The 26,489-nt window shown below is 38.5% G+C and overlaps 1 protein-coding gene across 7 annotated transcripts in view; it reads right to left on the bottom strand.

Annotated features, from left to right (window-relative positions):
• PTPRZ1 (protein tyrosine phosphatase receptor type Z1) overlaps window positions 1–26,489 on the bottom strand; it is a 143,610-nt gene that overhangs the window by 35,234 nt on the left and 81,887 nt on the right. For 4 of the 7 annotated variants that reach the window (XM_074827588.1, XM_074827591.1, XM_074827590.1 and 1 more), the window contains exons 7-12: window positions 23,435–23,592; window positions 22,719–22,869; window positions 13,860–14,044; window positions 12,989–13,115; window positions 6,232–6,275; window positions 54–3,621 (exon numbers count right to left, since the gene is read on the bottom strand). In XM_074827588.1, the coding sequence (XP_074683689.1) occupies window positions 54–3,621; window positions 6,232–6,275; window positions 12,989–13,115; window positions 13,860–14,044; window positions 22,719–22,869; window positions 23,435–23,592 (4,233 nt within the window). The remainder of the gene's footprint in view (window positions 1–53; window positions 3,622–6,231; window positions 6,276–12,988; window positions 13,116–13,859; window positions 14,045–22,718; window positions 22,870–23,434; window positions 23,593–26,489) is intronic. The other 3 variants (XM_074827594.1, XM_074827595.1, XM_074827592.1) reach the window with 2 other exon arrangements.

Below are 26,489 nucleotides of genomic sequence, written 5' to 3'. Positions count from 1 at the left end.
AAAGTATCCCCTCACAGCTTTCCATGGCATTCATAGACTTATCCATAACTAACCTGCCTCAGAGATGTTGAATACTGATGAGTGATCACTAGTAACAGATGAGGTTGATGACTGTGATGATCCAGGAGTTAATTCTGAGTTACCTGCTTCAACTGCCCCTTCAGTGTCTCTCTCATTAAGGTCAGGAAAACTGAAATCTGTTGAAGTTTCGTTATCATTAAGGCTATCTGAGGTACCTTGGCCAGAACCACTTTCTTCATCACTTGTAAAAACAGCCCAAGACTTAGACTCTGATGTGTTTTGCAACTGGACACTAGCAGTCTGAATGTGGTTCTCCAAAACTGTTGATTCGTTGTGCTTCTTAGGTATCACACTTGCTGTCAAAGTTGGTACGGATGTATAATTATGTCTGTCCATGGCATGGTTTATCTGACTGTCTGATGCAGCAGTTGAAATTTTCTCTTCTTCTTCGGGTTTCTCAGAATGTGAGCTTATAATTAGGTTACTCTGATCCTTGTTATTGTTTACCTTTGTATTTTCTTCCTCTACTACCATATCCTGAGCTTCTCTATGGGAAGTGCATGAGATACAGTTACTTACAGGGAAGCCATCATCATATTCATCGTAGTCATCCTCAACTACAGAAGGCCACAAATCGGTACTGGACATGATACTGGGAGACAACCCAGAGGATTCTCTAGAAGGAACCAGCAACCTACTCAAACTTACAGGGATCTCACTTTTGGCAGGAACAGCCGTAACAGAAATATGTACATTTGGTAAAGGAAGAGTGTGATGAATGGACACGTCAGAATCAGAAACAACTGCAGGCATATGTACAGGATCAAAACCAAATGTAGAACTTGAAGAGACACTGGCAGCCTCACTTCTTTCAAAAACACTTGAAGAGATATGACTGTCTGCAGGAGTAGCTACATGTGATAATGTATCACCTATTAGGAAAGGAGTTGTTACAGCATTCACTGCTTGGGGGGGAAAGGCATTTGTACTTTCTAAACTGGTCAGCTGTAATGAAACATCACTACTGTACAATGAAGGCATAACCTGCTGAACATCTTCACTGTTAAACAAACTGGATGAAACATATTCCTCACTTGCATAAGAAACAGGTAAACCTTGAAGTGACGCTGTGGGCTTACTAAAAGTGTTTGGCAACGTATCAGCAACAGAAGGTGCAGATGTAGAATGCAGCATGGTTTCAGTTGTAGCAGAACCTGGTGCCATTTGATGCAATATTTGGTCAAATGTAGAACTATCTTTATGAACCCTGGAGCTTTCAGCCAATATTGGATCACTAGGCACAACTGCAGCTGTGTTAAGCAGAGTGCCATCACCAGAAGATTGGAAGGAGGACTGCAGTAATGCTTCGTTATTTAATGTAGTTGAGGTCTCATAAAAGTACGGCTGAGTCGAGGATAACATTTTGCTATAAGCAGGGGCAGAGAGAGCTTGATCTGAGCTTGCACTAAGCATAGGTTTAAGCAAAGTGTCATCAAAGGCCGGAGTTGTAACATGCAAAGGCTGAACGGAAAGGTGATTTTCTGTAAGTTTACTAATATCATGATCGAATATCTTAGTAGTGGGAAAAGCAAGAGAGACTGGAAGGATTCCCTTTGTGCTAGAAACAGGAAGTGGGCTTTCTTGCAGAGACGTATTCTGCTTAATTACATCATTATTAGAAACAGATGTAGAAAGTTCAGGTATCCCTTTACTTTCAGCACTGGAAGCCATTTCACTTAAAGAAGAGGAAATTTTCAGTTCTCTCTCATCTCCATATATAACATCACCTTTTTGAAGCATCTTATTAACATTACTAAACCCAGATGATTCATATGTAATTTCATCTACAGAATCAGAGGAAGAAACGTTAAGTACCGTCAAAGTATCTGTATCAGGCAAAAGGGACTCGCTACCAGAATATGCTTCAGACCAATCCATATCACTAGATAGAGAGCGCGTAGGCTGTAGCAAAGTATCAGCTTGTGACATTACAGAAGAAGGTTTATGCACCAGTACATTGTTATAGCTGCTAAATAAAGGATCTTGACGAAATACGTCAACAGAATCATGCACAAATTCTGCGGAGTCATAGGAAACAGTAAAGCTTTGGAGGGAGCCCACATTACTAGACAAAGCATAAGGAAGTTCAGACATTGTAGATAGTACATGCATATTTAAATCACTGCTGGATGGTTCAACTTGAGAAAATATGTGAGTTCTATTATGACCAAATATCAGTGTCTCTGAAGCAGCATGAGTACTCTGATGTGACACCACATCAGCATATTGAGCAAGGCTTGGCTGTATTAATGTATCACCCTCTGCCAATGTCAAAGAAGCATGCAGGGACACCTTATCACTTGCAACAGCTGGAGTAGCACTTTGTGGAAACATCTGAGAAACTGTATACAAACGGTGAAACATTTTACTACTTGAGGAAGCAGAGGAAAATGTAAGCAAAGGTACATCATCATAGGAAGACAGGGTGGGTTCAAATGACACATCAACACTGGGAAATACAGGTGTAGCATGCAAGGTCACATCACTATCTGATGTAGCAGGGGTAGTGTCGAGCATCTGAGAGTCAAACAATAAAGGGGTGACTAGAGGAAACACTTCACTACTGTAGGAAGGTTGAAGAGGTATCTCACCATTATAGACTGGTTGAGTTGTCTGAGAGAGTACCTCACTGGCAGCAGAAGCAGAACCATATTCTCCAGAGCTTGAAGAGATAGAGTGAGGTGATAATTCAGCAGAGGAGAAAGCAAAGGTAGAATAATGTGGCAATTCTAAATCCGCATCTGAGGTGTCTTGTGAAATCACAGGGCTGCTGGAATAGGGCACTGTTGCTGGCTTTAATCCCTCTACATCAGTGTAACTGGTCTGAGACAATTGCCTGCTATCCGATGTATCAACAGATTGAGTTGTCAGATCTGTAGCATTATGAAACCATAAATTTCCATCAGTGGAAGAAGTATGCTTTGTAGGCTCATCAGAGCTTGAGGGTGCTACACCTTCTGAAACATACTTAATGGAGCTTTGGGAAAGAAGATCATTCATGCTTATATCTGGGCTTCCTGAAGGAAGGGTGTCTTCTTGGGAGGTCTCCTCTGTAATCAGCTGTGCTGAAGAAGTGGTAAGAACTGAACTCCAAAAGTCATCAGATTTCTGATGAGGTTTAAAAGGAGACAGTAAGAAGTCTTCGTCACTATGGCCAGTAGTGGTTATTCTTGTTGGTTCAGTGCCTGAAGAAAGGTATATGTATTCTTCTTCTACGCCTTTGGTGGAGTCAATGAGTTGAGGAGGAATTCCAGTAATTGCTCGGGATTCCAAAAAAGGATCTTCCTCTTCGTCAGAAATTTCACTAACAGGTGGAGAAGTAGGGTAATAAACTGCTTTGAAAACATCCTTACCATGCAATTCTTCTCTTGTTAAGTATCTATTTGCTTTAGCTGCACTGGGTTTTGTCCCCATTTTTTCTTGACTGTAGCTGGATGTAGTCACCTGGAAAGCTTTCCTCATTTGGTTTATTGTACTGACAGTGCTAGGAATCACTGCAGTTTCTTCATCCACCTCTGTTTCCTTTTCATCAACTTCATCCTTTGAAAAAATATCATAGCCAAAGACAATTAAAAACGTTTATAGACACTGTACACAAACGAAAACCAAAACTGCAATAATACATTTTCCGGGCTCCATAAAAATAAGAGAGGAAAAACAGGACAACACTTGAGGAGACTGTTGGTCTTAAAGCAAAATATTTAGCTGCAAGAACATGTATCCTTCTCTCTGGAAAATATTACTTATTTGCAATACAAACAAGAAAATCCTCTGTTACAACTTCTTAAATATTGTGTTACTTTTACTCTGTTTGAGAAACAAAATCCACTCATAGTATTTATTTACTTCATTAAAAAGCTCTACCTCTTTCCTAATAAAATGCAATTGTATATGCAGTACACATCAATGAAAAAATGGTTTTGCTATCAGAATGTCTTAAGAGATTTGCACAAATATCCTGATGTTAATTGAATTGTCATTGTAACAGAATTTGTAAAATATATTTATGACCTGTCCTTAAATCCGCTGAATCTTCAGTTTTCTGGAAAAGATTTCAGGATGATCCACATGAGTGTAACAGTTTCCCAAGTGTTTTGAGTGATACCACGTAGTCCTTGTTATGACCCTTAGTTTGTTGAACATGAGTAATGATACTTTGTGAAAAATCTGTGTTAGAGTATTGACTTTTAAGGACAGATCCAAAAAGAAAAAAACAAAAAATTACATCCCTAAATTCAATCAGGATTTAGGCCGTCCTTGAGGATCTAAGTTCAAATCTTTTCGTCTCCTCTCCAACTTTCCCTGCTCCAAATCAAAAAACCTAATGTGGAAGCATCTAACTTGCTCAGCATTTTCGTTTTGACCAAGGCACAGCAGCGCTCACAGCTCTGTGCTGTGCCACCATCTAGAAATGCACCAGAACAAACCTGTCTGAGCACAACTCTGCAAACTAGATTGAGGGGAACCTTTAGTTTCTGAAGGGACTTGATCTGATAGGCACACATAGTCCTAAGAGGCACCAGCAGGACAGAGCCTCTTCAAAATACAGTTGGCAACCTCTTTCTTTTGAAGATCTGGCTTGGTGATGTGGTGGCAATACCCACCTGTTTTTATTCAAAAGCATGATGTTGAGAGAAAACACACAAAAGATAGGAGACTGGGACACAGATATTAGTCTAAGAAATCCTCAGTTTCCACTATATTTTAGGCTGAGTAGATCTCCCACTCCTGCACTGAAGTGAACAGGGCACAGCAGAGAGAAGAATGTAAAATCAACAGCCTTGGAAAGAAAGTGCCCAAGATGAAGCACTGACGAATAAATATCAAGTGGGGCACCCAGCTAATAAGGACTGTTAGCTTTTATCCAGCCTCCCCAGAGTGGGGGCTTTAACCACTAGGCTAGAGCCATGCTTCACACTGCAGTCCCTTTTTTGTACCAGGAACCTCTAGTGCACTCACACAATATACAGTACCTTAGACATGACTCTCAGGTTTAGATTTCATTCCAAGGGCTAAACACCTAAAATGTAGGGACAGCAGCACCTAGACTGTGTGTCCTCAAACCTCGACTGGACTGGACAGGCCCTTGTTTCTGAAAAACTACTTTCTGTATGGCAATGTCTGTGCTTTTAAACTTTCTTGGTTCAAGTAAAAATAAATTGCCGTTCACTGGCACTCACTTACTGTCCTGACAGACACAATACAATAATCTAGATACGTAGCTCACATCAACAGGAAAATAACTGTATTACTGGTTATTCAGTGTCCACAAGCACAAGAGAGGGTAAACAGATAGACAGGGAAGCACAGGCTGTCTATTTAACTAACAAGGACTTGCCACTCAGTGAGAATATTGTGGTCATAGACTGAAAATATAAAATAAAAATTCTGAGGGATTACTTGATACAAATGTAGGTCTTACTGAAGGAACTGTCCATGTTGTAAAATTGGTATTGGTGACTGTTAAAAACCTCACTGTGGTATTTTCACCTCTCTCCTTGACGGGACACCGGAAACCTGGTCACCAAATATGAAGTCTGCAGAGTTTATCATAAAAACATCCAAAATTGTGTAAAATAGAGTTATACTGTAAAGTCTAACTTGAGTTCAAGAAGAGTAAATGACTCTCCAAGAATTTTGGAATGACTGTTAAATTCAGCTGATAGCAGACACACATGAATCTCACTCTTCAGCACAACTACCTTCCTCCCTACTTTAGTTTACTATATGCTAAGACCATTATAAGCAAGTCCAAGTCAGATTTCTCTTCAAACAAACTAAAAAGCCTAACACTGGGTGACAGCTTTGATTATGTTAAATAAACAATTTTGTCAGACTTCACTTGGAGGTGAAAGTAACTTGGTGCCCCATTTTCAAAAATATTTAGGCATATCCTGAGATATCCCTTACTTCTCTGTGTATCTCCAGCCCCAGAGAACTAAATAGTGAGGTATCTCCAGAGTTATCTATGAAGAAATCTAGCTGAAAGAGAAGGCTGTATGTATATGAATATATATGTTTGTATATATAAATGCAGATAATATGTTCAGTTGGTGACACAGTTTTGTAAATTTTCAAAGAATACCCTTTCAATTTAAGTTGAAATCTATGTAGTTGAAATACTCTCTTAAAAATGAATGAATGCTATACCTCATATTCTTCAGTTTCATTCAGTTCAGGAATGAGATCAGCCTCTATAAAACAAAAATACACAGCATATCATCCAACATTTTAAATTCACAGAATTATAATTCTGCAAGGACTCAACTGATTAGTTAATATGTTTATTGAGACCCAGTCTAAGATGTTTTGTAGGATTGTGTTTGGAGAAGTGGCCTACCACCTGGGTTGAGGACTAGCTCTAAGGGTAGCAATGCTCATCGAGACAGGACATGTTCAGACACAACAGATTTGCCTGGCTCTAATTTGATACTGCAGCACATGTTGGATCTGCACTGAGGAACCACATTCTGGCCAGGGAGAATCAAGTTTATGAGCATGTTTTCTATGAGAAAGTACAGTTTAATGCAGAAATACAGAAGAGAGAAAAAAGATAAGTCTGGGAATCAACTATTTCTCTACATTTAATCTGAAAACCCTGAAGATATTCTTGTAAAATGATCTGTTCTATAATTTTCATGCAACAAATTCCTCTTTTCTGCGCCCAGGCTTGGAGTTAGGTACCAGCACAACAGCCATGCTATCATATTCAGCATGCAGGAGGCTGCCTGCCTCCATCAGGGCAGACCAAGGAGACCCAGCCTTCCTAGAGTCCAGTGCTTAAGGTCTTTTTCAAACTCCCACTTCACTTGATTTAATGTAAGGACATGAACCCAGTTGTACCACATGCCACAAAAAGTCCCTAATAAACAGGTACTCGGCGCTCTGTGAAGAACTACATTAAAGGCTTTTGAGGCCTCCCCACTTTTCATAAATAAGTAACAGCTGAAGCAGTATCAAGAAATTAATTTCCTACAGCACAGATGAAAATTCTTCTCTCTAAGTTTAGAGAATTTAGTCTCTCACCTTCTTTCTCTGTCTTTTTGGCCAAATCCAATATTGTACTTCTGATGATGGAGAGGCTTCAAAACAGGTTGCAAGAAACCTACAAATCTCTGGTAGGAACTGGCATAGGTGTCCAGTGATGAAATCTAATACCCCTTCCACAGCATTAACTCATCTTACTGCTCTGTTTGTCCACAGAAATATCCATTCCCTTTCTGAATCTGCCTAAGGCTTTCTCCTAAGCAATGTTCTAGCGCTCTGTCTGTACGTCAGTGCTAGCATGTGTTCTGAGGGCTGATCTGCACTAAGGGATAATGCCAGTCTCAATCTGGGGAGTGGTTCTAACAACAGCGTCACAGAGAGTGCCACATCTGCATTTCTTCCACAATTCCCAAATGAAGTTTCCTCAATACACTAGATGTCATCTTTATACTTCTCCTCTCTGCAAAGTCAGATGGGAATCTATGACTTAATTTGTATTCTCTTTGATCTGTCCGTATCTACCTTTCAAAACAAATTGAGACACGTATTATATGCAACATACACTAGATAAAGTTTATCAAACTAACAAGCTTATACAGTTTCATTCGTAGATTATAGCATGCAAAAAACTTTTGACTAAACAATGCTGCACAAAATCTTCATAAATTGTTCTTCTGTAACAAACATTTATAAATTACCAAGTACTGAATTAACTTTTCATTAACAAGATAGAGAAAAATTCTTACCTCTGACTCCTGGAAGCCTAGGAGGCTCCGGGACAGGGTGGGGAGGGGAGCAGAGGGGAGGAAAGGGTGGAGGAGATAATGATATTCCCTGGCTTCTCAATGATATAAATCAAATATGGTAGACAGTAGTTTGAAAGTCTTCCTACAGTAGACCCATACCATGTATTATGTAATCAATAGAATTATCTGAAAAATGTTTTTAGTACAGAGAAAGTCTATCCATTCTTTCTGTGGTCACTATTCTTGAGTTGATCTTTAATCAGATTCAATCAGAAAAATAAAATGTGCTAATTGTGCTAGAGTATACAGTAGGGTATGTGCTCTCAAATTCCACCAGCAGAAATCTGTAGTTTCTTGCTGTTGTCTCCATGGAGTGGCATTAACATACATATATAAAAAATATATATATTAAGAACACTAAATCTTCAGGCATTTTACAAAGCCTATTTATATTTAGTTGGTCACAGAAAATGTATTTGTCAAAAGCATTAGACACACACTTACAGAAGCTCTGTTAATCCTGTGGCTGAGTTTTTTATTTGATGGGAGACTACAGAAATCTGCTAAGATCCCAAACCAAGGAGAAGAACCGCACCCTCCAAAAAACAACCCATTGATGTAGGTTGATGAACAAGCTTGTTTATTTTTTCTGGAACCACATATTGATTATTCTATAGCTTACATTTTAAAATAAAATAATTAAATCATTAGTTAGAAAGTTTTGTAGAGGTCTTTTCACAGTTCATTTTAATGACAGATGAAGAAATGATAGAACAAAGACAAAAAAGGTAACTATTTCCCTATATTTATGTTCAATGCAAATCTTTTTAAAAGCCTCGATCTGATTTGTAATTGTAGAATAATGCGCACAACATAAACTGTTTTCATTTCTGTACTGTCTTATGTAATAAACACCATGGTAAGAACAAAAGTAAAGCCTGTTTCTTCTGATTGAATTAGTTTTCAGTTTCTACATTTATCAGTACAAAATTAGAAAAAAGCATCCCCTAAATGAAACATTTAAGATATGCTTAGTGGTTTTTGGGACAAAAATCATGAAGACAAGTTACAAAGAAATTGCATAGTTAGACCGTCACAAAGCATTGCTGACAGCATGAGCTGTTGTGCAGGAAATGGCATTTGAGAGCCATATCCCAGCATGGGTTTTTTTGATAAACACCAATCAAAGTCTACACAAAGGAAGATGAGAGGAGAGATATAGTCTTATTTTTCATTTCCTGTGTCAGCAAAAGCACGTAACACCGATATTAACTACACAACAAACTACTGCAGAACTTTCAGAGCTATACAGATGTTATCTAGAAACTCAAAGCACACATTTAGATAGTCATTCAAAATCCAATTCTAATAGCAAACAAAAAATTGGAAAATAAAGGTTGGATTTTTATCAAAGCTGACTAAATCATGTGCATGATTCCCTTAATTTTCAATGGAGGTTGTGCATCTACATCATGTAGGGAATCTGGTGAGCTTTACTAAATGGAAACTAACTGGAAACAATTTTAATGTTCACACATGCTATATCACAAGATGAAAGGCTGCCATTCTGAACAGTTTAGGAAAAACCCAAAGAGCAGAGGTCTTAACTATGATCATTTGCCCAATGTCATATCAGAGCTCCTGAAGCTTCCACAAACTGAGGCAGAGAGCACGCCCTGGAAGAGGTCCTCCCTCTTACTGATGAGAACAAGAGGGTTTAAATCTGGTCTGTGGATCACCCAGAGCCTGCAGAGCCCTCACTAACCACATATGGGAGGCACCCACACAGGGTGGGGAGAAGGCATGAGAAACACCCTCTCCTGCAAGCATCTCGAAAAGGCTAAAACAATGGTTGTGAGTTTTTTGAACACCAGATTTATGTTGCACAGTGTACTGAAACTGCCCTCATTAAAAGCGGAATTCTTCCCGGAAAAGGGCCCATCTAATGCTTCTGCATGATTTTTAGCTCTTAGCTCTTTACAGGAAGATAACTGATCTGGAGGTGACTGCAAAGAATTTAATCTTAATTCAACTGTCTTACTTAGAGTAATTCTTGCAAATGAAAGTTTTAGCTTATGCTTTATGTGAATCAATTCTATTTCATGTCTTCATGGTGAAGATAACTTTTCTTTCATAAATTCACAAGCAGGAGCTCCAAGAAATCCCCTTTTGCCTCAAGATCTATAAAGCAGATCACAAAACCAATTTGATGTTATAGTTGTAACCAGCAAGTTTATCTGAACAAATCTTTCTCATTAGATATCTACATTCTCATATCTCTGTTGTCTAATATTTGCAATATTAAAATATTAAATATACAAATATTTTCAATATTTGCAACAGTTAATTCAGATGTAAATAATTAGTAAAAGTAAGTATGCAAATAAACATTAATATTAGGAATGAATGGAAGTTTTTTTCATATTTTAGAATTATATCCAGGGTTGAGACAGCACCTAGAAAACTTATTTATAGAGCAATGTGCACTTACAGGAATCATACTAATTACATGGGAGAGATTTTCCCCTGAATTTTCCTTATCCAATGCTTTCAGATGTGCTGCTGTGGAAGTGTCAAAAGAAGACAAAGACATTTAATAACTTTGTGTCCATTTCAGATAGGAAGCATCCCAAAGAAACAATTTTTCTGAAACACGCAAAATATTAATTTTGGTATTTCATTTTTATTTATAAATTTCTCTCTCTTTTAATTTTGGGTTTTTTTGAGTTTAAAATATCCTTGAAATGCTTAATTTGACCTGAAATAATCTTCCTCAATTTTGAAGCTTTTAGAAAACTAAAATAAAAACCTTAGGCAGACCTGAAGCTATTGCAAATTTTCAGAACTGCCTGAAATTTGAAAAAAACCCCAGGTGTTTATACAGTTCTGATAGGCAGATTATTTAACTCTCCTCTTTACAATGCTTTATTTAAAACCAAGAAAACACAGGATAAGAATATACTTATATACATTAATTTGTTTTAATGCAACATTAAGGAGACATATTTAAATGTTCAAATGACAGAAAACACAAAAATACCATTTTCGTAGTTACACTAACCTGTTCATATTTTATACAGACACATCTTTACATTGTTATGCTTCCTAGGTATCCTTCCATTACATTTTCTCATTTCTTTAACAAAAAGAAATGAGTGGTGTTTCTGTGTGAAAAGGCATGAGAATATCAGACCTTCACTCAGAACTGCTAAATATAACATTTATTGCACCAAATTCTCATATGAGAATACAAATCTCAGAGAGATTTCTGATGATATACTGGAAGATGAAATTAGTTTTTTAGTGTGTATTTCCAATGTAAGGCCCTCTTTCTTCTACTGAGATGAATGCAAAGCCACTGCTTTTTTTGCATGACTTCAACAGAAAACACACCAGTGATGCCATGATCAGTGGCTGTATCTACACCACTGGCTAGCTGCAGACTACCGAACACCCCATTGCCCTCTCACTGAGTTTGTTCCCCAGCAGTATGTGCTTGCAACTCAGGTGCACTGTGCAGTGCTGCCTGCAGTGCTGGCTCCGTGGTTACCCAGCCCCAGCGCTCCCACCTCCCTCCTGCCTCTGCATCCACCCTTCCTTCCAACAGAGTGGTATGCAACTTGTCCTTAAAGCAGGGATACAACAGGAGTAGTAGGGCAGTTTAGCCTATGGATATTACCTACATTGGATTTTGGTTTGCAATGTCTATTTTCAGAGTTTAAAGCTGTGATGGCAGCACGGCACTGACTTGATTTGTTGAACTATTGTTTAATAATGACAACACTATGCTGCTTATTTGTCATTCCATGTAGAAATGGATGTGGGGGTATGTAGATGAACTCTCATCTGAGAAAATTCTTCAAACACAAAACCAGCAAATTCTGGAAAGGAAGTGGAGGAATATAGTATCTAAGAGGTAGATAAAGGATAAACAGAAAAGTGGAATGTCAGGCAGAATATCAGAACCTTGTTGTGGACTTGTCAGAAAACTGAAGAGGAATAGGAAAATTCTGGTAGATATTAGCATAGGACTCCAAAAAATGCATTCTTCTTAATACACTGTGTTTGAAAGACAAGTTAAATGTTTATTGAAAATTTTTATGTACTGTACCTGAACCTGTGTCCCCCTCCTTCAGACAAAAACGCACTGTTATAAGCCTATTACCATTATTAGTTCATAATTCATGTGATAGAGACTGTTAAGAATCATATTCTTTCCCGGTGTAAAGGAATGTGGTTCCCTTGAAATGAAAAATTGACTTATTTTCCCAAGTACATCACAACATTGCTAAGAACTTTGCTGTAGCTAAACAGACTTAATGAAGTGTAAAACTGCACTTACAGAATCCATAAATAAACAATAAGAATCCAGGCCTTTAGATAAAAAATGGTTTCTTGGATGATCGGAAAATCTTTGATTTTTTCCTATGATTAATAACAGGGTTCTTAATTAAAAACACAGCTCTCACTCACTTTGATAAGAACTGGGTCTGATGCTAAAACTTCCACTGAATTTGAGGAATTATTAAGGACAAGATCAAGCTTCATGCTATAGTTTCAAATTATTTCATATTTACCAGCAGGCAGAAGAATTAAATCTGGCTGTGAAATCAGTAAGATTTGGTTGTTAGGCCTTTTGATTTTTTGCGAGGCAGCATTAAGAAGCAAGGGAATTCCATCGCCACAAGTCCCTTTGAAATCAAACTCCAAGTAATCATAAGAAATCAAATTTCAAAATCAATTGATACATATTTATAAGTCATAAATTTGGTTTGTATTACTTGTTTCCTTAATACTTTGGCTGTATGAATTAATTTTGGGATGATGTTTGAGCCATAGAGAAATAATACCAAACACGGTTTTATTTCCCTACATTATATTGCTGAATGATACACTTGTGAGATTTGAAATCAGGAAGGTGTTTTTCAGAATATTCTTAAGAGTTAAAAAAATTAATATGCAGTCTTTCATAGGTAATGTTTACAAGGAATGGAGAATTACATCATGTAAAATATCAGTAGCAAAGAACATGCTGAAGGTTAACTGCAGCGATTTTGAAATTTCATTTTAGCATACTTTGATAGCCACGCATTTTAACTGGTTTGCAAACAAACTACTTCTTCAAGTACAGATTTTCAGCTATAAGTGATCACTAAGCTCAAAAGACCACTTACCTGGGTCCTCTAAAGGCATATCAACAATGACTTGGTCACTGTATTTTCCATATAGACCATTAGAGCAAACAGCAACTATCTGAAGAACATAACTTGTATTGGGCAGCAGATTATTTAGAATAGCCCCCTAAAAGAAAAAACATATTTAATCATTTACTTACAAGTAAGTAGCAAATATGTGAAAATGTTAATTTTTTCATAACACATTTTTCATATGAACTATAAAGCTCCTTTCTTCTAGGCCTCTAATGTTTGTTTTTTATATTTTATGCCACAATTGTTTTTCAGTCAACTTTAAAGAAAATCTTGTGAATTTTTACATGGAAGACACCAAACTACGTAATTATTTAATGATGAACACTAGTTTAGATAACACTATCTCTGATAAGTTATGAGTCTTTAAAGAGGTTTAGAGGACCAGATCACATTAGGAAAACAGCATGAAGCTGTAACCAGTAACTTAGTATTTATAGCAATATGATTGTACTGAATCTTATTAGTTGCTTGTGTAGGTCATTCTTTGCACACCAGTGAGCAATAAAGCACAGATCACTATTAATTGACTAAGGGTTTTATGGCTAAGGAGTTCTAAGATTGACACGGTCATAAACTTTCAGGGATAGTATAGCCAAATCACAACAGTAATCCGCAAAAGCTTCATCTCTTCTGGGCAAGAGACGCTTTTTTTTTTTTTTTAATTGTCTTTGTGGCTTCACAGTCAAAAAATGAAGTACAGCTTCTGTGAGCTGCAGCCAAAGAAGTAATTTTTCATTGAATCAGCTCCCAGCTACTGTTTAATCCCTTAAGGTAACTAACAGTGAGTGCTATGCCATCACCCCCTTTGTATGAATCTTGAAGAGTTTACAGTTACCAAGTCCTGATACCCGTCTGTCAGAAACTCATGCTTAGTCTGGTCTTCTCCATCCAACTGTTGATAAAAGACAGCAAATCTCTCAATTGTGGTATCGTATACAACCCGAGGTCTTTCCCATGTAACAAGAAGGCTAGTATAATTCTTCGGATCAGACTGAACATTTTCAGGTTCTGAGCTGCAAACTGGAAGAAAGAAAAGATGAAAGAATATGATATTTATTAAACAGTACAAATGACTACTAAGATCTTGAGCCACCTCCTGAGAAAATTAATGCAAGCTGCATACTCTCTCACAAGCTACAATAGACTGTAATCTATAGTAGATTGTTTTTAAAGGTTAAACTATCACACTTGAATTTCCTCTCAAGGATGTTTGAATCTTTTCATAGTACCTAAAGAAGAGACAAAAGGAAAACGGGGAGAGGCTAAGAAATGATTAGGTGAGCAGGTAGTGATTTCACGTTGTTATTGTTTTAAGGCACCATGTAGACATCTGTTGAAGAAGTCTGATCAGACTGTTGCAGTCCTGGGCCTGGCTCATGCACACCTTCTTTGTGAGCCTGGAACCTAATCATTTTAGGCACTCCAGAAGAAGCCTGGTCAGGCAGCTACCCTTGCATGTCTTCCAGCCTTTTCTCTCCAATACTCTTTTCATCTTATTCAAGTAAGCTGAATATTTTGATACATTTCTAGACAATCAGATGTACTGATTACCAGTGTAGAAATCTACTGAGACTCTGACAGTTGTTTTTTAAATTGCCCAAGTACCTGTGTGTGACTTAAAGATAATATACAAGGTCAAAGGTAGATTAACATGTATGAAAAAATTACATTAGCAGAAAATGTAAATTATTTAGCTGAAGCTCACTGAAAAATTACCAGTAAGTTGTGCTACATGAAAAATAAAGTAACATCATGTACAGCTGCATCATTCATGATTGATTTGGGTTTGGGTTGAGACCTCATTCTCCTTCCTTGCTCTCATCATCCCCTCTGCTGGTGGGGCAACCGTGTTTTTGGACACAGCACTGAAGAACAGAGATGACTGTCAAAAGTGTTCATTAACTTTTGATTCCCAACTTGAAAGCACAGCAACTAGATTTGTTTTGATGTCTCAGAATGAGGGCCAGGGGTCCCTGGCATTTCCTGTTACATGTCTTTGAAACTGCATGGGGTTTGAACTTTGGTTGAAATGGTAGGTACTGAAAAGGCACATATGAAAGAAAATTCAGTACATGAGAAAGGACCTTCCCAAAAGCTAGAGCAGGGACAGATAGCCACTGACCATTTCAACCAAAGTTGAAACCCCATGCATGGATATATTTTTATTACAAAAATTTTAGATTGACTTTTGCACAAGTAATTACATAATCACTCCCTATTTGGAATAAATGAGGAAACATAATTTTTCAAATCTCATAATCTGTTTAAAACAAACTTTGAGTATCTAGCAAAAGCAAGCAAAACAAACTACCTAGCTAATTAAGGAAACAAGTGTAGATTCTTTGGAGTTCTCTTAAGGGAAGCAAACACTATGATACTACAACGCTTTTGGTGGACAATACTGCATTTTGAAAAAGGAAAAAAAATCTTTCCATTAACTCTGCAATTTACCACTTGAACACAGGAGGGCATTCAAACCCCTCAAAAAATATTTTGAAAAAATTACTTCCGTTCTGTATGCAGGTGGGCAGTTTTGAGCGGCTCTAGTCTGAACTAGTCAACGGAAAATAAACAAAAAAAAATTTTTTTCTTTTATTTTTTTTGTGTGTGTGAGCTAATGGTAGAGGCAGTATTAGTCTGTGCAATTTAGCTGAATTCTGTAGCTTGCCAGGTTTTGAATCTACTGTGCTATGTATCTGACATGCCATTTTATTTACTACACTGAATTCTTTTAACTGATGGAAAGGAAGACCAAATTTTAAAAAAGAAAATACTCTCAAATTGTGTCCATTCCATTCCATTACTAAAACTTGCCATTCCACTCCATTTCCACCAGATGGCCAAAGGGAATCACTAGACCAGCAAAGATGAGTCCCTTCTCAGTTCTGAGCGTTAAAGATGACTTAAATTCTGATTTCATTCCTTTTTAATGAATCAAAATATTTTTCAGCTATTTCTTTTCGAAGGTGTTTAAAATAACTCTCCAAATGCTTTTTCACAGTATAAGTACCAAGCTTCTCCCTGTTCCAAACTCTTCAATGCTGTCCTTTTTCCTCCCTTTCTCTTTTTCGTCTGTGAGTGAATTTGGTTCTGAAATCTCTGACTGTATTCATACTAACTGAAAAGTATTATGAAACTTTTCAAGATACAAGATTGGTGTCTCCAATATTATTTGTTTTCTTTCCAGATGGTTCTTCCAACTATTTTCCAAGAAAAAATTATCTTCCCTTTTGTTCACTTCCTTTTGATTCTTGATCCTGTTCATGTCAGCAGTGACCAATCATACTCCTACATGACAGTCAGTTGCATATTATTTCACCTTGGTACCTTCCCAAGCTGTTGTCTCTTGCCCTTCTTCTGATGCCTCTTCATCAGCCACCCTGCCTGTGCTGTTTCCTTTCCTCTTCTGCCAGTCTTAGTAACACAGAGGTAGTTTGCTCCTGCCATTTCCCATTTTCCCTCTCCAGAGACTGAGAAAAGCAGAGATCACATAACAACTTACCTAATTAAAGATTTCTGCTCTGATACTGACTTTTAGAAAATCTGGGCAAAGAGATTGCAAGAAAGGGAGTTCTCGAGTCTGTTACTAGTAAATCACAGGTACACTCAGCTGGATTACAAGTCTCAGGCAGCAAAGTGCTATTCACAGGAAGTAAGAGACCTATTCAAACCCCTGCTGGGCTTGAATTCAGGTCTCTGCTTTCCTTGGGTGAGTACTTAGATGCTGGTTTTGCATATCAGATCATTATAATGCACCTGTCTTTGCTTATTCTTCTGTGGAATAAAATGCTACCCATATAACTTAGAAGTTTTTAATCTAAACAGAATTGCATCATTGGGAAGCACCAGGGTACATTAGCCAAATCATTGTCAAAAACTGTCTGGGCTGTGGTTTTGACAAAAAGCCCTTTATTTATATATATATTAAAAAAATAATTATGCCTGGATTTAAGCTTCTCTAAGCTTGGAATAAAACCAGGTGTAGTTCTGAGGCAGCACTGGATAACTCAGGGGATTTTTTTCTATATTTGTTTCTTTCTTCTACTTCTAGTTGAATCTGTGTTTGAGATTTTTATCTTTTAAATCCAGATCTTCAATTGTGGAAGCTGTGAAACCACTTCATTTACATTAAGACATTCAAGGGCTTTTCAGCTCTCTGCAGCAGTGTGTGGCAAGTAGTCCTAGTAGTTCTTCAATATTCCATCTACTGTATCTCTACAACGGAGGTAGAGCACCACAGTAGATGGGTGTGCTGGGTTGACCTTGGCTAGTCCACCCAGACACTCTCTGACTCATGCTCCTCAGCAGGACAGGTGAAGAAAATAAGATGAAAAAGCTCGTATGTCAAGATAAAGAGAAGGAGACTGCTCACTAATCACCATCATGGAAAACAGACTTAACTTGGGGAAATTAATTTATCACCAATTAAAATAGAGTAGGATAGTGAGAAACAAAAACTAAAACCATCTTCTCCTCGCTCTTCCCTTTATCCCAGCCTCAACTTGACTTCTCATTCTTCCATCTCCTCACCCCGAGTGGCGCAGGGGGACAGGGAATGGGGGTTGTGGTCAGTTCATAATGCTTTGTCCCTGCCACTCCTTCCTTGTCATGCTGTTCCCCTGCACCAGCATGGGGTCCCATCCTTCACAACCTTCTCCAGCATGGGTCCTTTCCATGGGGTACAGTCCTTCAGGAAAAGACTGTTATAGTGTGGGTCCCCCATGGGATCACAGATACTGCCAGAACACCTCTCCTGCATGGGCAACTCTCCACAGGCTGTAGCTCCTGCCAGGAGCCGGCTCCTGCCTGGGATCTCCATGGGCTGCAGCAAGACACCCTGCTTCACCATGGTCTTCTCCACAGGTTGCAGAGGAATCCCTGTGCTGGTGCCTGGAGCACCTCCGCCCCCTCCTTCTTCACTGACCTTGGTGTATGCAGGGCTGTTTCTCAAACTTTTTTCCTCACTCCCCACTGTCATGCAGCGTTTTGCCCCTTCTTTACTTTTTATTCCCAGAGGCCACCATCTTGGCCGAGGGATTCAGCTGTGCCCTGTGGTGGGTCAATGTCTGGCATGGGGTAGCCCTGGCCTCTCCTCACAGAGGCCGCCCTGCAGACCCCGCTGCCAACAGCTTGCCACAGACACCTGGTACATTATGTGAGTAGAAAGTATCCTGAACAAGAGGAAATGTCTTGAGAGAATCTGAGAATGGAATTTATGTTGTCTGTGGTATGTGAAATGGTAAGGGTGTCAGTCCTTACCCTTGGTCTTGCAAGAATATTTAACTAAAATAGCTGCTGAGCTTTACATAGTTGCATTTTGCATGGGAAAATATGTTGAGAAATATTTTTTACCAGAATATAAGAAAATTGGCTGGATGGCCAGACCCAAAGAGTGGTGGTGACTGGAGTTAACTCCAGTTGGTGACCGGTTACAAGTGGTGCTTCCCAGAGCTCAGTACTGGGGACAGTTCTGTTTATTATCTTTATCAGTGATGTGGATGCAGGAATCAAGTGCACCCTCAGCAAATTTGCAGATGACACCAAGTTGGACAGGAGTATTGATCTGCTTGAGGGTAGGAAGGCTCTACAGAGGGATCTCGACAGGCTGGATCAATGGGCTGAGGCCAATTGTATGAGGCTCAACAAGGCTGAGTGCCAGGTCCGACACTTGGGTCACAACAACCCCATGCAACTCTACAGGCTTGGGGAAGAGCGGCTGGAAAGTTGCCTGGCAGAAAAGGACCCAGGGGTGTTGGTCGACAGCCAGCTGAGTATGAGCCGGCAGTGTGCCCAGGTGGCCAAGAAAGCCAATAGCATCCTGGCTTGTATCAGAAAGACTGTGGTCAGCAGGACTAGGGAAGTGATTGTCCCCCTGTACTCGGCACTGGTGAGGGCACACTTTGAATACTGTGTTCACTTTTGGGCCCCTCACTACAACACACTGAGGTGCTGGAGTGTGTCCAAAGAAGGGCAATGAAGCTGCTGAAGGGTCTGGAGCACAAGTTGTATGAGGAGCAGCTGAGGGAACTGGGATTGTTTAGCCTGAAGAAAAGGAGGCTCAGGGTAGACCTTATCGCTCTCTACAACTACCTGAAAGGAGGTTGTAGCAAGGTGGGTGTCGGTCTCTTCTCCCAAGTAACAAGCAATAGGAGAAGACAAAATGACCTCAAGTTGCACCAGGGAAGGTTTAGACTGGATATTAGGAAATATGTCGCTACCAAAAGGGTTGTCAAACATTGGAACACGCTGCTCAGGAAAGTGATGGAGTCACCATCCCTGGAGGTATTGAAAAGATGTGTAGATGTGACACTTAAGGACATGGTTTAGTGGTGGGCTTAGCAATGTTAGGTTTACGGTTGGACTAGATGATCTTAAAGGTCTTTTCCAACCTAAATGACTCTAGGATTCTATAATGTCAGCCTTGAATTTTAAGAACCCATTGCTTTTTATAACTTTACTAAATCAATGAAGATTAACAAGAATAGTGTTTCTGCACTTACTCACAGGAAGAGTGGAGCGGATGGGAAGTTATGTAACGGGCCCAGCAGCTACCACGATGATTCTCAGGTTTATAGGAATAAACAATGATTTCTATTATAAATGGATTTTCACGCCAGCTGAGGTTGGTGGAGATAAAGCATTACAATTTCAAAATGCTTTTTGAGTTGAGTCCTCAAGTATGGCTGTAAGGATTAGCTATTTTAATCTTCTTAAATATATACATACATATATGCATACATACATATCACACGGGAAAATTACATGTATCACTAAGCAGGCTTGAGCAATGAAATATCTGCCATGTCCTCAGTAGTGTTTGTATACCAAGAATATTGAGGTTGTCACTGTGTGAAAATTTCTGACAATACATTGCTGAAATTAGTTTATAATTGAATAGAAAGAATGTTTTAGCCCTTCTAAGGAAACCGATCTACTTAAGAAATGCCATGTGTTAATAACAGCAATAAAACAAGCACTTAATCCTACTGCCTAATGAGAGTTTACACTGAATCCAACAGGAGAAAATTGGGATTCTAGGTTTCACAACACAATGTAATTTTTCAGTTATCTACCTGAGTAAGGCCCTCTCTTGTCATTTCTCTTGCGTTGTCTAAAGGGATTTCAAAGATTATTTTTTCTCTGTTGACTACAAGAACTCTGCAATATGACACACATAAGCCTATTTACTCTTGGGGACTCAGGCATTCATGTTACAGTTTTTACATCTCAACATTTAAGTTTAATGATTTCTAAGGGCTTTTTATTTTTCTTCTCTTAAAATGGAGGTGAAAATACAAATGTTTCTCTAATGTTGTAGATTAAACAAATCCTATAATTGCATTTGTGGGTCTGTATATACGTGTGTGTGTACACAAATATGCATATGTATGTGTACGTGATGTTGTTGCATTTACATAGTGCACATAAATGTTAACACAAATGTAAAATATATACAGGAAGACTTGAAATTTTCATGATCCCTTTCTGTCCCTCCTTGTTTATGGCCAAACCAGAATTTTTAACCCACAATTTCTTACTTTAAATACCTAGTTTGAAATAGATACTACATGTGTTTGCTGTCACAGCAATGTGAGTGCAGGACACTTTTTTCTTAAACTTGGTAGACTGAAACCCATTTATCTGGTATTATACAAGTCTACACACACAGAAATTTTGGATGCTCTGTACAACACATTTTATCATTACATGAAATGGAAGGGTGTTCTAATTTAAATGGTATAACTCGATGCAGAAAGGATCCTATTATCTTTAGTCTGGACGCGCTTTACTTATCTGCATGGATACCAAACTCACAGATAAGATAGAAAATTCATAGAATGTCTCTTCGATATAGTGCAGAAATGGAACTGGTTGGAAGCAACCTCCTATGCAGTTTTAATGCACACACTGCTTTGGACAGCACATGGGAAGCTCCTTCAGGTGTCAGCACATGAAGTGGACAGAAGGAAGCAGAGGCCTATCTTAAACAGTATTATCCAGCTTTTCTTCTTGTCAGTCTCTATGGAAATATAGATTAGGATGGCACAGTTCAAAGTAGTTTCCTTCTGTTGCAGTGACTGAGGTGAAGGGTCAAGGCCATGACTGTAGTGCAACCACCTGGGAGGCAAGTGGATTGCAGGTGGCAGAAGAAGTCCTGGTCTCTGTCTTCACAGGTTCCTTTGCCTATGGCATTTCTTCACTGTAGATTGACGTCTATTTATAAAGGACTGAGAAAATTTGTTTCCTTCTGACAGCATGGACATAAGAACAGGTGGTCTGTATTACAGTGACCTGTCTCTCAGAGACTTTCATTAAACAGCGTGATTTGGGGAAGGATGATCTTTCTTTAAGTTAGGCCAAATCAGCAATGTCCATTGTAAGTCTATTTGAAAACAGCAATGAATTTAATTGTGATAATTTACTTGATTGCTACAGCTCAATTCCACACTCCTTGCCCAAGCTTCAAAATTTCAAGTGCTACTTAGTACCTAAACAAAAAAACCCTGCCAGAACAGGTATTTCTTGGCTTAGACCAACGCAAAAAAATTCATATCCTGGGCATACATCTGAGGAGCTCATAACAGGCTGAGGTCAAAACAGAAGTGTCATTAACTGGTTACAGAAATGAAGCAGTAAAGTTATCCTGTGCAGCACTGTGGCAAAATAGTGTGATGTACTTGTGCAGGGGACCTGCTGGGAACAACAGCAGTTCTGAATGATGAACATCCCCTAGCTTGCACACAGGTTTCATACACAGGATCCTTCCAGTAGGAAAAAAAAATATCCACCCAACCAAGATGAATTAAAATGAAACCACACTTCTTTCTAATCTGGAGAACACCTATGCCGCATGCTTCAGGCATCTGTCTGATGTCTAATTAAGCACAGTTCACAGCGCAACTGAGTTTAAGAATCTAAAGGTATCCCTACCCAAGTATCACAGAATCATCTAGGTTGGAAAAGACCTTGAAGATCATCCAGCCCAACCATTAACCTAACACTGACAGTTCCCAACTACACCATATCCCTAAGCGCTATGTCAATTCTACTCTTAAACACCTCCAGGGAAAGTAGCAACACAATGCCCCAAAATTAGATGTTTACTATTTATTCTTCTGTGTTTGTGAGTGTAGAACTCATCGACTTCCATATTTAGTGCTAGATCTTGTTTCCCATTACATAACGGACTGTTTTGGTCATGTAACCTTCACAAACTTCCCTGAGGTTTTAGGTAAAACAGAGAACAGAATCTGGCTTCTGGGATTCTCTTCATCAATTTCTCAGCAGACTACATGAAATGAATTTGGTGACCTCACTTCAGCCTCTGTTGGAAAAGCATCCACATTACACAACAAAGAACCAAATGGGTTTGTAAAGCAAAATCCTCTTGCACCTCCTGTAAAGGCAGCTTTGTTTAAGTCTGAAACACATCAAAAGGACAGTGCAAGAAAGCTTGAACTGATGTGATCTTCACTGAACGTTTGGTCAAGACAAGCATTTAATTTTCTGCTCCATTTAATCTGACATGTTTTATGATTGCTAGTTTTTTTCCCTGAAGTGATAGATTTATGAGTAATAATACAGCATGCTACTTTCTACACAATTTAAAATGAGTATCTTCATACTAGGATGAATCTTTTACTGAAAATTGTCTTTCAAACTGTGAAGACAGGAATGACTATTCAGTAAATACCTGCTTCATGAATTTCTTCTTGTCCAGTGTAAGAGGAAAACACTTGCCCAAAGAACTTATATTGCTGCTCTCGAAAGTTGTTTTGCAGGTAGTCCATCAGCATGACATAGCCAGACTGCTGCATTGTAAGGACTTCACAGAATACTGCTAACTAGAAGAGGTGAGGGAAAAAGAAGTCAGAAGTCATAACAAATTAATCAGATTCTGCCAACAAGCAAAAACCCTGGGGAAAAAATGTTGGGTAAAGTCTCTCCAGTTGAGCTCTCCCGGGTGGCACTGAACTTTTGTTCCTCTGTACCAACAGTATATCTAATGTTTTATTCCACCTCAACCCCTCTACTGTTGGAGCTATGCTCTGCCCAGTCACCACCATTTGGCTGGGGGAATATGGAGAGAGTGTTTTGCACTCCTCTTTTTATTGAGGCTAGAAGTCCAGACAGCCTGCAGAGTTAGGAAGTGTGTTCTTACTCCCTTCTCAGGCAATAAATGACTCAGAATCTAGTCCTGAACTAAAAATGGGAAAAGATAACACACTCATAAGTAATATATAGGCTTTCTAATTTAATGGCTACATGAAAAATTTGCAACTAGATAAAAGAAAAGCTATGTTGTTGGGCTGGGAATGAATGCCACATAAGCTTTTACCATATATATGGCAACTGCTTTTCTTTGGTATTATGTACAATTGTTTGGTTTTAATACATTAAACAAATTACCTGGTCTTCAGAAATACTTATGGTATCTTTAAACACAATCCATTCAACCGTTTCAGAGCATGGAGGAGTTGATAAAGACCCATTATAAGTGTAATATTTGTCTGTTGCATTTGGCAAAAGGTTCAGCAAAGTAAATGGTTCTAAGGCAGCCTGTTTTCCTGAAAAAAATTATTTTAGAGTCAGATAGGTTAAATACTTCCGAAGCAATGAATAAATAGAAATCACACTCTCCAAAAGAATTATCATTATAGGAACATGTTAATTTTGAAGCTATTCACAATTTGGCCTCTAGAGAGACTAGCATGCAAATAAATTGCTGAGCCTTTTCTATTTAGTTTGAATAAGTATTGTTCAATAGCAACTTTGTTTACTTGGGAAGGTGTAATGAGTTATTCCAGTAATAAATAATCAGTACATTGGTTCACAAGAATCTGTTCACCTGTAAGTTTACTTGTAAATGTCCAAGATGCCAAATCTTTGTCTCACCCGTGAACTTCACAGAAAAAATATGTTAAATCTCTGTTTTTGGTCTCATGACATGGCTTCAAAGTCTCCCTGAACTTGGTCAAGGTGTTGAGTTTCTCTCAGGATCTTAACCTCTGCAGAAAACCACTGCCTGGGGAAATTGTCATCATGTTGGACCAGGGAGTTATATTACTCATGATGGCAGAAGCAGAATTTCTGTGGAACAGGGATTTTTAAAATGGTGATAATACAGCGAAAAACGGTAACAGCTTTACACAAAGCAGAGAATGATGCAAAGATCTCCTCCAGGAGCATATGACCATTCTGTTTATTGTCCTGTGAAAATACTATCATGTCTTTCAGGTCAGCAGTTTAGCTGGTACCTTGTCAGCTGGGAGCATGCATGAGAAATTGCTGGGAGTCCATCCACAGGAAGCTAAGTTCATGCTGGTATGACAGTAAAGTCCAGCAACAAAAATCAGCAGAAATGGTACCAACTTTCTCAAAGCAGATTTTTTCAGTCTGTGACAATTATCAGTCTTGTGACAATTATCTGCATTTTATTCTGGTGCATCCAAAATATTTGGGTTTTTACACCTTGGAATAATGTAGAACCTTATATACCTTATTTCAGTCTAAAGTTACTGATTTTAAATTTGTCCCTATTTGATAAGTATTCAATTATGAATATCTAATGAATTTTCAGACTGTGCATTAACTTGGGGTTTTACAGATATGTTACTTCTTAAGCCCTGTATGGATTTCTGACCTGCTTTTGACTTCATAATTCCTGACAAATTTGATGAGAGCATCAAATTACATTAAGAGTTTACTTCAAATTATTGATGCTTTTCTTCTGTGCAGCGACTGTTCCACTGAGTTATGGTTTAAGAGTTTGCTCCTCCTCTCTCTCTTATCCATGTGTTATGAAAAGGGAACATTTAGCAGCGTTGAGCAAAGCCCATCCTTCTATTTCTCCTGTCAACATGTTAATCAACCTTCAGTCAGAAGCTATCACTGCTATCTGGTATGTGTCTAGTTAATGCATTCTTCCTTCAGTAAAAATATATGGCCACTTATATAGATGCTTGGGGACATGAAATGTCTCATTTATATTAAGAATCCTGCTATACGTTTTGCAACTTTGGATTTTAAAATGCCCTTTAATGATGAGAAAGATGAGAAACAGAGTTTGTCCAGAAGGAACAGGACTGCTCCTCTGCAGAGCTTAAGAACTCAGCAACTGTGATTCAAATAAGCACAATACAGATATGACAGACAAGGACAGATCATGTACATCGCAGACAAGGTCAGATTGTGTGCTATTCACTTTTCTTCAGGAGGAATAACTTGATTTAGTCATGACCTGAATTTTCAAAGCTCATTTGCATTTTATTCAAGATAACGATATTCTACTGATTGTTGAAGAGCCATGTAGTGGCTGTATCTTGAATCTTACTGCTGACAGTTTTACAGCTCCTTCCAAGGCTGTAGGACAGTGTCTGCCTTGATGTATTACTTGTTCTGCTTTGTGTTTCATAGAAGATGGCACACAAAGATAATGAATCTTAACTGCTCTATAATTCCCCCTCCTCTGTCTTTGCAATTTATGAAAGTTGCTCCCTTTTGTATTTGCTGAATGGTGTTTGTTTTCTGTAGAAAAACAATCTTGATTTTAGTATCATACTTTTAAAAGCTTTTAAAATAGTGGACTAATAGCTTTTTACACTTTCAACCTATTGATCTTAAGAGGCTTTACAAAGCTCAAGTGTCACTACATACAGGAAAACTGAGACAAAGTTAGCCATTTACTTAAGGTCATTGCCATGATGTAAGAAATTATCCCTGTTCAAGAAAGGGCTCATTCATGTTTATTCTTCTGTGAAGCCATAGTGAATCTGAGTTAGAACAGAGCCCAGATCTCCTCATGCACCACTCCGAAGTCCATGTGTTCTGACATAAAACCACGAGCAATTCCTAAATACCAAAGTGTCAACGTTTGGTTTGAATAATGCTAGTATAAATATAATTATACTATTTCAGATTTACCCAGGAGCTACTAAAAAAGAACTCATCTCCACTGAGTCTACCGAATACTGATATTCATATGGTTTCACACTTGTAAAACACATCTTAAGACGGCTGCAACAGGGTTATTTGGCTTCCAATCACATATAAAAACCCAGAAATGAATGACTAAGAAAACTCACAGAATAAATCAGGCATTCCTCTTGTTTTAGTATTTAAAGAGTTGCAAATTCCTCATGATAGTTCTATTTATACACTTACACTTACTGCTGTTGTTACAAATACTCAGTCTTGGCATAAATAAATCAGAATCATAGAGTATTTCAAGTTGGAAGGGACCCATAAGGATCATCAAGTCCAACTCCCTGCTCCTCGCAAGACTGCCTAAAACTAAACCATATGACTAAGTGCATTGTCCAGATGCTCCTTGAACACTGACAGGCTTGGTGCCATGCTCCAGGTGCTCCTTCCCTGAGGAGCCTGTTACAGCGACCGGCCACCCTCTCAGTGAAGAACCTTTTCCTAATGTCCAAGCTGAACTTCTCCTGAGTCAGCTTCATTC

The sequence above is a fragment of the Strix aluco genome, chromosome 5 (genome assembly GCF_031877795.1).
Source record: "Strix aluco isolate bStrAlu1 chromosome 5, bStrAlu1.hap1, whole genome shotgun sequence".
NCBI classification, from domain to species: domain Eukaryota; kingdom Metazoa; phylum Chordata; class Aves; order Strigiformes; family Strigidae; genus Strix; species Strix aluco.
This window is presented reverse-complemented; position numbering and strand designations above follow the sequence as displayed.